The sequence below is a fragment of the Hemitrygon akajei genome, chromosome 6, assembly GCF_048418815.1.
Source record: "Hemitrygon akajei chromosome 6, sHemAka1.3, whole genome shotgun sequence".
Taxonomy (NCBI): Eukaryota; Metazoa; Chordata; class Chondrichthyes; order Myliobatiformes; family Dasyatidae; genus Hemitrygon; species Hemitrygon akajei.
The window spans coordinates 38,105,461-38,119,674 of NC_133129.1; the positions used below are offsets into that span (position 1 = coordinate 38,105,461).

Consider the following 14,214-nt stretch of genomic DNA (forward strand, 5'->3'; position numbering starts at 1 on the left):
TTTTCTCTTTAGAGAGAAAGAGGATGAGAGGTGACTTGATAGAAGCGTACAAGATGATAAGAGGCATAGATAGATAGAGTGGACATCAGAAAGCTTTTTATTTCCCCAGGGCAGAAATGGCTAATACAGGGTGCATAACTTTAAGGTGTTCAGAGGAAAGTATTGGTTAAAGGGTCGGCACAATATCGTGGGCTGGGGGGCTTGTACAAACTGATTCTGATGGAGCAAAAGTTTTAAAGTTCTATTGGGTTAGAAGTTTAAAACATAACTTTTGTTTGCAAATGTCACATCATTTCCACTTATGTTTAAACAGATTTCTAAAAATATCATCTTAGACAGGAAAAGGCTCAATAAAATTGTCCTCAAAAAACAATAGTTTTTAACTAAGAGAAAATGACCTGAGGATAACTCATACATTCCAAGTGCTTCCTCCCTCCCCAATGCATCCCATCATCTCTTACACCCCATCTGCTTTACCTGAATCTGATGCCTGTGCTTCATTGCCTTAAAGGAAGAATAAAAAATGCAATGAGTAAGTTGTCAGTACAATGTCCAAACTGCATAGGTTGCAACAAAACATTAACATTCACAAAAAGTAACAATGTATTGTACAATGTTTTTCAAAATTTAGCAAATTGAACTGAGGATTGTGAAAGATCATAACTCAAAGTATAATTTCTCACTCAATTTTCAGTATCAAATCAAATAGTGTTTAATTATCATTGGATATAGCCATACAAGGCAGTGTTCCTCTGGGGCCTAGGTGCAAAACATACATGTGCATTTAAAATAGCGAGAAAGAAAAACAGTGCCAGTGCCTTTAGTACCCTATCCATTTGCATTGCCACTTTCAGTGAGCGATGGACTTGCATCCCAAGCTTCCTCTAGAACAGGGGTGTCAAACTCATTTTAGGTCACGGGCCGGATCATCGGACGCGTGCGAACGCAGCTTTCGTTGCCTCCGTTTTTTCAGCCTGCTCTCATGTGTCTCAGTCTCTGCTATAACTACAAAGTGTTTCACTTTACAAATTCCGTTTCTTATGAAGAAGACTGCCGAGCAAGACTGCCGAATAAACACTAAAAACCCTGAAAACCTGGTACCTGAATAAACTCAGCATTAGCCATATCATATGCCATAGGCGCTTCGATTACTGGGGCCAGCTTTAATAGTAATTAGATATTATCTCGTGGGCCAAAGATAATTCCACCGTGGGCCGGATTTGGCCTGCGGGCCTTGAGTTTGACATATGTGCTCTAGAACATTAATGTTTATAAAGATCCTACCACTTACAGCATAATTTCCTCTTGCATTTGACCTCCCAAAGTGCAACATCTCACACGTGTCCAACTCCCATTTCTCTGCTGAAATTTCCAACTGAACTACATCCTTTGACAATCTCCCTCACTATCACAACTCTGTCAATTTTCACATTACCTGCAAACTTACTAATTAGACCATCTACTCTTTCATCAAAATCATCCACACATACTACAACCAAAAGAGGTTCAGGCACTTAACCTTGTGGAGCCCCCATTGGCTAGAGAAAAACACCACTACTTTGTCTTCTACAACCAAGCCACACTTGTATTTGACTTAAACTAATGATTAATCCCAAATAACTTCATCTTCTGGACCAGTGTACCAAAAGACGCTTTGTCAAATGCTTTATTAAGGTTCATGTAGAGAACACCTCACCATCACCTCACTTCAACATCTTCTCAAAAAACCTATTCAGATTTGAGAGGCAACTTGATTCAGTTACTTCCTCGAGGTCAACTTGCTTAAAATAATCATAACAAAGAAGTTTATTAATTGAATTGCTGTTGCTCTTCCAAATAGAATCCAGCCTCAGCCTGAATGATCAAGTCTAAATGGGATCTATCAAGTAGCTTGGATCCAGAGCGAGCTGCACTTTCGCAACCATGTCCCAGCAGTAAGGCCTAGCATATCCCATGGTACCCTGCTTCTAAGCTTTTTTCATAAAAAGAGGTGAAAGAGGCACTGTTGTGCTTTTTTCACCACACAACCGGTACGTATAGACCACGTGAGATCCTCGGTGATGTGTATGCCGAGGAACTTAAAGCTGTTCACCCTCTCAACCCCAGATCCATTGATGTCAATGGGGTTTAGCCTGTCTCCATTCCTCCTGTAGTCCACAACCAGCTCCTCTGTTTTTGAGACATTGAGGGAGAGGTTGTTTTCTTGACACCACCATTCATTTCCCTGGTAAATACAGTTTCAGAGAAAGCTGACAGGTTTAGCCTTCCAAATCTATCAGTCAAGTTCAAGTTGATTTGTCATTCAACCATATACATATACAGCCAAATGAAACACCGTTCTTCTGGTAAAACATGGTACCAACAGTCACCCAGAGCACATAGCACATACATTGATGACAGCAGAAAAATACACAGTCATAAGAAAATTTAGCCCAGGATGGAATGTTGTCCTGGAGCAGGAACAAGCCCACAGCAGTTCCTCATCATGCAGTAGTGAAGATGCAGAAGAACACAATCCAGCTCATCTTCCACTGGGCAAACATTGGAGGGTAGCACCAAAGGAAGGGGCCAGCTCCCAACCCAGCAAAGACTCCAGTGCACCTGCCATACCTCTGCTATATCCCACACCACCTTCAGCATCTCCTCTCCTGGGCAGCTGCAATATAGCTCATGTACTTTAGTTAGGCGCTTCAGTTTCAATGACTAAACATCAGCTGCTCCAATCAGAACTGCTGGCAACATGCAGCCCATCAAAACTAATTATTTACTATTTGTGGAAACTCACGCTGGCTGCGTTTGCAAACAAAAATTATCAGATGGATTGCTATACAAGTGCCACTAAGGTGCTAACAGAGCTTGAGTGTTCAGTCATACACATCGATGCCAGGACCATTCTGTTTCAAGAAACAAAGAGCTGCCCAGAAAACATTGGTACTTGAATTATTTTGATTGCAGCTATTCAAATTTAAATATCTCCATAGACAGGATTTGAAGCAAAATGAGCAGAGTCTGCTAGTAGCAGTACATTACATGAAAAGCTGTGAATTTAGAGTCACTGTATTAGAACAGTGCAGCATAGAAGCTGGCCCATCTAGCCCATACTGAACTATTAATCAGCCTAGTCCCATTGACCTGTGCCTGGACCGCAGCCCTCCATACCCTTCCCATCCATGTACCTATCCAAATTTTTCTTAAGTGTTGAAATTGAACCCAGATCCATTATTTCACACTCTCACCACCCCCTAAGTGAAGCACTTCCACCTCATGTTCCCCTTAAGTATTTCAACTTTCACCCTTAACCTGTGACTTCAAAGGAAAAACCTGCTTGCTTATCTATACATTATCAGAAGTCTTGGGAAAATACAATTAAATAAAAAAATCACATGCAACCCATGTAATATTCACAGAGTCAAATATGAAGTTATCATGTAGCTGCTCTAAAAGATATTGGCAGCTTAAAGCCTTCACTTCCCATTTGATGGCTTAGAAAAAACTCATGGGCCTTCATGTCAAAATTTAAAAAACATTTATTAGTGTAAAATGCAACCCATTGAATTTAATGATTAGTTTAAGGGTTAGAACTATTTTAATGTGTGAAGACATCATTGCTTCAAAAGATAAAATTCTAATAGGTTAAAAAGTCCAAACGTTTTCCTTACAAGCATTCTGAAATCCTACTCTGTATTCCAACATGATTCTTAACCATTGCCTCATTTCACTTTCATATCAAAGTTATGAAATAGTTTATTATAAAATTAAATTTACTGCACAATATATCGTACAATTACTTTTTATAAATATCAGATTTGATTAGTATTCAAATCTAATTGTCTCCTAAAAGTGACCATAAAACAAGTTATTGTTTATGGCCACAATGGACAAAATGTGCTCTAAACATGACCATAAATCATTTCATGGTGAAACTACCAGGCTGCCACAGGTTGTCAAATGAAAGCTAATATTTATTGATATTGACAAAGTCAATTATATCACTTGACACAAAGCTTCATCAATCAAAAGATTGCTCAAAATCTCTGTACCAATCATCAGCACAGATGTAATTTGGGGTATTTTTAATCCAACTAAGATTTAATATTTAAATCAATGGGTAATGAAAGATGAATCACATTAGTGTCAATATCATAAGGTGAGTCTCAGCTAGGTTGTAAAGTAAACAGTTTCAAGTTCATATTTCCATATAATTTTTCATCTGTTCAGTTCTTCCTGCATCAACTATTACTCATCAGTGGAGATAATGAGTTTTACCCATTGTCAGCCTTTTGTTAACGCACAGAATGGTCAGTACAATCTGCTTCCCTCCTGCCTCTATTCCAGCAGTGCATTAGATAAATAACCATCTGCATGCAATCAATTAATGTTTTTATATTTCTCATTTCTCCTTCAATTTATGAGTACATTTCACCTCATTATGTCCATGTCAGCTTCCTTCAGTACTACTTCCCCACTTACTCCACTCATCTTCCCACATGCCCATCAACTCCCCCCCCAATTCTCCTCTCACCTACCACTATTAGCAGTAATGTACAATAAACAATTAAACTTCAAACTGATTAGATTTCACTGCATAAATTAATAATGGGAATGGGAATAATCATTTAAATGATAAATGAGAAGGGTTGGGCATGGGGCTAGCAACCTCATAAAATGCAATGCTACAGAAATGCATACAGGATTTCCAAAGACCTCAACCCTAAGAGAAGTAGGATCTTCAATGGGCTACACCTTGAAAGACTGAAAGTCTGGTCCAGCACAGAGAACTCTTGCGAGCTGCTGTTGGTGACCTACACCCCAGTAGAAGGGATAGGTTTAAGTAGAAGGGAAAAAAAACAATTTGGCACTCAACTTTCACGTTCTTTGTCAGATTTGTATGACCTTTAATGCAAATTCATATTAATCACAGTCGAATAAATATAATTTAGAAACTTAATACACCTTATCCTCGTATATGCATCTTCAGACTATGCGGATTCACAGTTATGCGAGGAACCTATTTCTACCAAAGTCTCCTTATATGCATCCAAAACTCACAGTTATACGAGAAGCACTGCTTTCCCACCAATACAAGTCATGTGTGTACGCCTCACAGTCTCACTCCCACCAGTCTCACATTGGCTTTGGCAAAGTGTGGATGTGCGATCTTGCGCTCTTAAACTTCTGTTGATTTTACTTACAGTGCAGTAATTTTGTGCTTGAAATATTTAACTATGCCTCCTAAGCATCCGATGTCATGTCCTGGGCCATCAGCTGAGCGGCAGAGAACCGCTTTAACACTTGAAAAAAAGTTGGAAATTATAAACCATGCGGTATCAGGTGAAGGTAACACAGCTCTGGGACGCTACTGCCGGGAACAGAATCTTGCCTTTAAAGTTCTTTTGTTGCTTGACAATGTGCCAGCCCATCCTAAACATTTGGACAGCATTCATCCTAACATAACAGTGCCTTTCCTGCTGCCTACCACAACATCGCCGATTCACCCACTCGACCAAGGTGTGATCTACCTTCAAGGCATATTTATTTTACAGCAAACTATCTCTCAGATGCTGCAAGCAACAGACGATTTTGAAAATCCCGGGAGTTTACCAACGGTGAGGGAATGGTGGAAGTCGGAACACTTGGCGCAAATGGCGACGGACACGGACCCAAGTTTAGAGCGGAGTCAGCATTTCTGTCATTCCTTGCCATCAACCCTTCTTGCCTACAAGCAAATTTATGCTGAAAAACAAAATGCTGCCAAGCAAACAACCCTCACCACTTTCTTCAAACCGGTGTCATTTGCTGCCAGTACTTCTAAGAGTTCTGTGAGTCTTGCTTCACCCCTTGCTGTGCTTGATGATCCCGACAGCACAACAACCACTCATCTCCCAGAGCGAACACACCTGCCACTGTTGGTGAGTACCGTACACCCTAGTATGTTAATTTTCTATGATTTATTACATTGAATATTACCTTAAATTGATGAAATATAATATGAATGCTGCATTGTGGTACTGCTTTTGTGTCGTATTGGTATGAAAATGTGAATAAATTACAGATAAAACATATTTAGGAAGCCCTCTGGAACGCATCCCTATTTTCTCCATTTAAATAATTATTCACATTATGCATTTTCATATTATGCGTTGACTACGAGGAACATATCCCCCGCACATAATGAGGATAGGGTGCAATGCAATTCTTAATAACACCAGCACTTTCAATTCTCTCTGCACAATAGCATTCTGCAATCTTTCCCCATTTAAATAATAAACTGATCCTCCCCCCCTTCCCAAAGTGAATGGCTCACGTTTACCAACGTATTTCATCTGCCAGACCTGTGCTCACTCACTTTAGCTATCTATATCTCTCCGCATCTTCTGCACAATTTGCTTTTCCACTCAGTTTAATAACACCAGCAAATTTAGAAATGCTACACTTGATCCCCTCATCCAGTTACAGGCCCAGCTCCAGCCTCTATAGCAGTCTGCTCTTCATTGACTGCCAACCAGAGAAACACCCATTTATCCCATCTCTCTACCTTCTATTGGTTAACCAATCTCCTATCCAATTCCCCCAACCCCATGCGTCTCTTTCTTATGGTTAAGTCTTTAATGTGGTAGCTTATCAAACATTAACATTAATATTGCTTTCTATTCTTCTATTTGCTTTTATATATTGTTTTAAATATTTAGCTTTATTCTTGCCATTCTTCTCCCAGGAACATGCAGATTTGTACAAACAACATTTTAGAAGTGAAGATTCCAAACCCTAATTCGCACCCCCCCCCCCCCACTAAGTTTAACCAAGTTAAGTCCAATACATGAATAACTATACTTCAGGCACATGCCACCACAAAAAGCAACTGCAAGTTAAATCAAATTCTTTAAAAATCTATAAATGCCTGGAAGCACTAAAATGGGTAGTCAGCTATAACCATGACCAGTCCATTCTTATTAGGTGGGTGGCAGGGATTTAAGCAATGCATCTGAATCAGTGAGATAAACATCCAGACAATCTGATGTTGATTTAGAGGGAAGTCCTGATCAGATTACTGGGAGAAGACCCCTGCTCATCAACAAATGGGATATTTCACATCGGAAATGTAGTTGGGGTTCTGATTGAAAGAGCTGTTTAGGAAAAGAAATTTGAGGAGCTTTCAACACACAAAAATGCTGGAGGAATTTAGAAGGCCAAGGCAGCATCTATGGAAAAGAGTCGACGTTTCAGGCCGAGACCCTTCGGCAGGACTTTCATCATTTTAAACTACTTCAATGACATTTCACAACAGAAACAGAATGTGTGGATAGAAACCCTAATAGCATACACTTTGATTTTTTTTAATGCAGTTGCTGCAAACCTTAAGTATCCTCTCAAGAGTATGAAAGCCCAATTCATGGACAGACCTTTCACATTGACACTGCCTGGGAGATTGGAGGGAGGGATGCGGATGAATTTGCCACTGCAGCAGGGTTACTGACAGCTTCCTCTGGGTGAGGAATAGGGTCACTTCCATGTGTTTTCTGTCTCTGAGCAGCAACGGTTGGAGGCTGGGTCAAGCCAAACAGAGCTGAGAACACTGGACAGGCTTGCTCGCTCGGAGTCCAGCTTCCTGACCCTGCTCTTTCTGTTCCGTTCTGACTCACAAGCAGCTCATGTTATTATCAATTCTCAATAATAGAACCCTGCTGTACCTTGGAGGCAACCTGTAAAAATATTGGAAACACTCAGGAAGTCAGGCAGCATCTGTGGAAAGAGAAACAGACTTAACATTCATAGGTATTTTCTTCTCAGCAGAGATCTGTGACCTGCTTTTCTTTCCTTTGATGCCACCTGATCTGCTGGGGGTTTCCAGCATTTTTTCTTATGTTGTACATTTTGCCATACTCTCATAATATCAATGCTTCACTGGAACAAAGTAATTCCTGTGATGGACCTGTTCCCTTGAGAAATTTCCCAGAATTACCTTTCTCGCTATTGAAACAAATGATGTGGTTTTTCCACATGTCTTTACCAGATGAAAAGAATGAAACAATTTGTCATCTGTGGCTCATATTCTTGTCAGCACCTATTTAATATGGTTTCAGTCAGAGCAGTGTCGGACTGCTGGAACTGATTGCAGCATCTTTCAATTGTAGGTTTTGTAGAGGCTCAGCCAAAGCTTTCATTTCCAATCTGTGACGCATACACTCAGTGGCCACTTTATTAGGTACATCTGTATACCTACTTGTTAACAGAAATATCTAAACAGCCAATCACGTGGCAGCAAACTTATTGCATACAAGCATGCAGACATGGTCGAGAGGTTCAGTTGTTGTTCAGTCCAAACATCAGAATAAGGACAAAGTCGAAGTAACTTTAATATTGGAATGATTGTTAGTGTCAGAGGGGGTGGTTCGAATATCTCAGAAGCTGCTGATCTCCTGAGATTCTCACGCACAACAGCCTCTAGAGGATGGTGCAGTAAACAATAAATATTCAGTGAATGGCGGTTCTGTGGGTGAAAAGATGTTATTAATGAGACAGGTCAGAGGAGAATGACCAGACTGGTTGAAGCTGACAGGAAGTTTACAATAACTCAAATAACCATATAGTTCAAAGTACATTGATTATTAAAGGGCATACATATCCCCAGATACAGTACAACTCTGAGATTCATTTTCTCTCAGGCATTCACAGTAAATACAAGAAGCATAATAGAATCAATGAATGATCACCCCCAACAGGATGGACAATGTGCAAAAGAAATAATAACAACAATAAATAAATAAGCAATAAATCTCAAGAATATGAGATGAAGAGCCCTTGAAAGTAAGTGTGTAAGTTCTGGGAACAGTTCAACGCAAGGGTGAATGAAGTTGAGTGAAGTTATCCTCTTTGGTTCAAGAGCTTGATAGTCGAGGAGTAATAACTGTTTCATAACCTGGTGGTGTGGGTCCAGAGGCTCCTGTACTTTCTTCCTGATGGCAGCAGCGAGAAGAGAGCATGGCCTGGATGGAGGGGACCTTAATGATGGATGTTGCTTTCCTGCAACAGTACTCATTGTAGATGTGCTCAATGATGGGAAGGGCTCTACTTGTGATGGACTGGGCCACATCCACTACTTTTTGTAGGTTTTCCATTTAAGGGCATTGGCGCTTCCATACCAGGTTGTGATGCAACCAGTCAATATACTCTCCACCGAAGACCTACAGAAGTTAGTCAAAGTTACAGATAACATGCTAAATGCTTGCAAACTTCTAATGAAGTAGAGGGGGTGCTGTGCTTTCTTTGTAATGGCACTTTTATGCTGGACCCAGAACAGATCCTCTGAAATGATAAAAACAGAGGAATCTTAAGTTGCTGACCCTCTTTACTTCTGATCCCCCGAGAACCAGCTCAGGGACTTTCATTTTACTCCTCCTGAGCTCAATAATCAGCTCCTTAAGTCTTGCTGACATTGAGTGAGATTTTTGATTTGGAAAACAACAGTAGTGTCGTCAGCAAATGTAAATATTGCATTTTAGCTGTGCTTAGCCTCACGGTCTTAAGTATAAAAGCAAGTAGAGCTAGAGGATAAGCGCACAGCCTTGGGGTGTATCAATGCTGATGGAGGTTGTGGAGGAGATGTTCTTGCTAATCTGAACTGACTGGGATCTACAAATGAGGAAAGCAAGGATTTGATCGCACAAGGATGTATAGAGGCCAAGATCTTGAAGTTTATTGATTAGTTTTGAGGGGATGGTACTATTGAATGTCAAGCTGTAGTCAATGAAAAGCACCCTGATGTGTACATTTTCGCTGACAAAATGCTCCAGGGTTAAGTGAAGAGCCAATGAAATGGTATCTGCTGTTGACCTGGTTTGACGGTAGACAAATGGTAGTGGATCCAAGTTACTTCTCAGGCAGGAGTTGATATATTTCATCAACAACCTCTCAAAGCACTCATCACATTGGAAGCAAATGCTACTGGAGGATAGTCCTTGTGGCAGATTACCACGTTCTTCTTAGGCACTGGTAAAGTGAAACCTGCTTGATGAAGACAGATACCTCAGACTGCCGAAGTTAGAGGTTAAAAATATCAGTGAACACACCAGCCAGTTGATCAGCATAGGTCTTTAGTACTTGGCCAGTATACCACCTGGGCAGGATCTTTTCCATGGGTTCATCCTCATGAAGGATGTTCTCACATCGGCCTCACAGGGTCATCAGCGGCTATGGGAGTTTATGAGGTGCCTCCATGCTTTGATGGTCAAAGTGAGCACAAAAGGTATTGAGCTAATCTGGGAGCAAAACCTTGCTGTCACTTATGTCGCTTGGTTTCACTTTGCAGGGGGTGATAGCACTAAATCCCTGCCACAACTGTAAGGCAACCTTCAGTGATTCAAGTTTGGTCAGGAATTGCCACTTCACAGGTAAGATGGCTTTCTAGAGATCAGAGTTGGACCTCTTATACTTTAAGTGGTGTGCAGAAGAGCAATTCTGAACACACATGTTGAACCTCGAAGTGGATGTATAAACTCTTCTAGTGCTTCCAGCTGGGTACAAGTATTGATTTTAACCAACGTTTCAGTGACAAACTTTGCCATCTTCATCAGGGATGAAGTGAACTGGATGAGCTACAATAGCAGAAGAGTGCACCCTGGTTCCACTCTTGTACCTAATAAAGTGGCCATCGAGTGTTCTTGTGGATGTTGGATACAAAAATAAGACCCTTTTGTAAGAATTCAATTATTAAAAGAACACAGGGATTATTGGCAATTTAGCGTAAGTATGTTTGTGTGAAATTGTACATTTGACAGAAAAAAACTACAGTCTGGTGCCAATGTTGGCTTTTGAACTCAAAACAGAAGGACTGCTCTTGACTCCAAAATTTATGACCTATCTTCTGTGATTTTTCCCATGCAGAGTCAAAATAAATGAGCAGCTCAGTACTCAAACTGCATGCACTGTTGGATGCAACTTAATTGAGCTCGGCTACCTGGCTGTTTAGCTAATGGGGCGAGCAAGTGGGGTGGAAAACAATCTGTAAAGCAGTTATTTAGCACAATCCTTCTTTGTCATATCTGAGACATACCCATGATAGAGGGTAATTGAGCAGATGGGTGGTAGCAGTTGACAAGGATAGTCATTATTCAAAAGGGCACCCATCAGTCTAAGAAGCACTGAGCATACATAGCCACTGAAGGAGAAAGCACAGCAAAAAAAATGTGTCTTTTCTTGGGGGCTATTACAAAGTGCTCAAAGCCAAGTCAAGAAATAGACAAGACTGAGGCAGCACAGTGGCACTGCTGCCTTGAGGCTCCAGTGACCTCCAGTGCTGTCTGTCTGGAAGTTTAGGCATGGTTCTGATGAGTGCTCCTGTTTCCCTGAGTCTTTAAGACACACAGGCAGGTACATTGTTAGCTTCTGCTGCAGCTGGATGGTGAAACCAGGGGGAAGATGACGGACAAGTTTGGAGAACGGAAAATGGAATTGTTCCAGGACAGTAATGACCAATACCAGATAGCATCCATAAATGGTGAGAGGAGGAAAGTTCAGAGGAGTTGTCAGAGATAGTTTTTATTCCATAAGCAGAGAGTGGTGGGTGCCTGGAATGCATAGCTCAAGTTGATGGTAGAGGGGTTTGGTGGTAGAGACAATGGGACATTTAAGAGTCTTTTAGATAGGCATATGGATGATAGAAAAATGGAAGAGGGAAGGGTTAGATTGACTGTGGACTTGGGTTTACTTAGGTGAGTATAATATCATGGGCCAAAGGGCCTATACTGTGCTGTCCTGTTCTATGTTCTTTGTAAACAGCTTCCTTCATATTGTAAGGTAGTATTCAAATTTTGGGAGTGTCATCTACAGCAGCCTCTTCAACGGAACACTCGCTGTGATGAATGTCTGATCCTCTTACTGGTAAACCAAGCAGATATTTATTTCACAATTTCCACGTGCAGCAAAGGCTACAAGAGAAAGCAGTCTGAACACTGAGCACAGAAACCAAGCCCAGACACTTCCTGATGAGAGTGAGTGCATGGACATGGTAGGAGCAGTTGAAGGTAGAACATGCACTCCGGGCAAAAGTAGCTGGATGCCAAATCGAAGGAAACTTGTTGGAGTGAGGGAAAAATTGTGGCAGGCGCGGAAATAAAGAGCATCTATTCTGCTGATTAATAGGAGATTTACCATTGCAAAGTGGGCACAGAAGTACAAAGGCATTGAATGCTGAGTTTGACTGATAGTATTCTATTCAGAAAACCTAGTGAGCAAGTGAATATTCAAACCTGCTCTTACAACATTTCTTTCCAGCAGTTCACACAATGAATCCTTGAAAAGCAAATGAATGGTGTGATGATATGATCAGTCAACAGCTCCATTATTGGTGCATCTAGTTAACGCAGTACAGGATGGTACAGGGTTAATTAGATGGCTATTGGTCTTTGTCTCACAGTTTCTCTGCTGCTATGTTTGTTCAAATTGTATCACGCAGTATCCCATGTAACTGTACAATAGCACCAGTGTTTAATGCATTTTGCAAGTATGCTGCTTGCAAGACAGTGTGATGTAAAGGCAAGAGCAGTGAAATGCCGGGCTCCTGACCCCACCCCACCAACTTTGACATCATCTAGCAGCAGAGATTCATAATCTGAGAGTTGCATTAACATACCCTCTCACCCTCTTGGGGTGGTACAGTTGCTTAGTGGTTAGCATTATGCTTGACAGCCATGAGATGCAAGATCAGGGTTCAATTCCTGCTACTGTCTCGAAGGAGTTTGGACATTTTCCCATGACACTGGGTGCTCTGATTTCCTTTCACATTCCAAAGACATGTGGGTAAGGTTTTGTAAATTGTGGGCATACTATAATGTCACTAGAAGCACGGTAACAATTGTGGGTTGCCCCCAGCATAATTCTTGCTGATTTGATTTGACACAAACGACATGTTAATCCACAAACACAGAGGATGACCTGTAACTATACAAAATATGAATTGACCTCAACATCAAATTTGTTGTTTCATTGAAATATAGGAAGGGTACAGTCAATTTGCATTTGGCTAAAGGAAGAATGTCAGATAACGTTTTGGAAAAGATTATGTGCAAAAGACCAAACTCTCTTTAGAAGCTATCATTCAGTTCTGTGTACTGTTTTCTTGATATTTTTGCAATTCTTTACTCGACTTCTTCACTGGTTTTGATTCCCATGTTTCATCATCAAGGGCTGGACAGGATGCACGTATGAAACATTTGGCTGCTACCTATAGATTTACGACAGAATTCACTGGAAAACATCTGTTAGAAATTAGTATATTTCACCCAGAAATCATTATTCCTCTTCAAGTGTGAGTGATGAGAATTTTGGCAATGCATTTTTCTGAGTTATTTTACTAGGCAGAGTTCAAACAAAAATCCCCTCATTTCATACAAAGGGTTTGATGCCAAGATAGATGCATCTAATGTCATACTGGATTCTCACTACATCTGCAAGCCTAGAGGATTTATCATCATTGTTGCTGATTATGAGCGAAGAATGCATCAGAGGTCTTCTTGAAGTTACCATTGGTAGCAAACTGTTCACATCACTTGAGGTATGTCCAGCATGTTATGTTGAAAACCCTTGGCAAAGTCTTATGAATAACTCATTAGATGCAAACGTTTCATTAAGGAGATAGTGGTGCTCTACTGAGTCACCTGAAGACGTTGTCTTCAATCCTTATTTTGGTAACGGTTTTTGGCATGTTGGAACAGATTCATGTTGGCAGTGAGGAGTGGTTGATAAGGGGAGCTCATTCATCTAGACAAAAAGATTAGGAAAACTCACAACCAGATTAAAAAGGAGCAAATGGTTGAAGTATGTGCCTGATTAAAATTCTATAACAATAATTTTAATTTGCCGCTGTAAGAATAGATGGAAAAGTGAGTCAGTTTACGAAAATCAAGAGAGGCATTAGACAAGGGCGTGTTTTCTCCCCTGACTTGTTTAATGTGTACAGTGAAACAATATTGCAAAAAATAAGAGACATCTTGGGAATCAAAGTTGGTGGTGAAAACATAAATAATTTCAGATATGTGGATGGCACTGTGTTAACTGCAAGTACGGAGGAAGAACTACAAAACTTAATTGATATAGTTGTTGAAGAAAGTGCAAAAATGGGTCTATCTATCAGCTGCAAAAAGACAATGTATAGTGATATCCAAAAAGAAGGAGAATCCTATCTGTAGGCTGAGAATAAATGGGGAAGACATTAAAAAA

General features: G+C 40.5%; 1 protein-coding gene across 2 annotated transcripts in view; it reads right to left on the minus strand.

Annotated features, from left to right (window-relative positions):
* Positions 1 to 14,214, minus strand: part of sorbs2b (sorbin and SH3 domain containing 2b) — a 452,225-nt gene that overhangs the window by 137,921 nt on the left and 300,090 nt on the right. For both annotated transcript variants that reach the window (XM_073048156.1, XM_073048157.1), the window contains one exon: positions 478 to 504. In XM_073048156.1, coding sequence (XP_072904257.1) covers positions 478 to 504 — 27 coding nt within the window. The remainder of the gene's footprint in view (positions 1 to 477; positions 505 to 14,214) is intronic.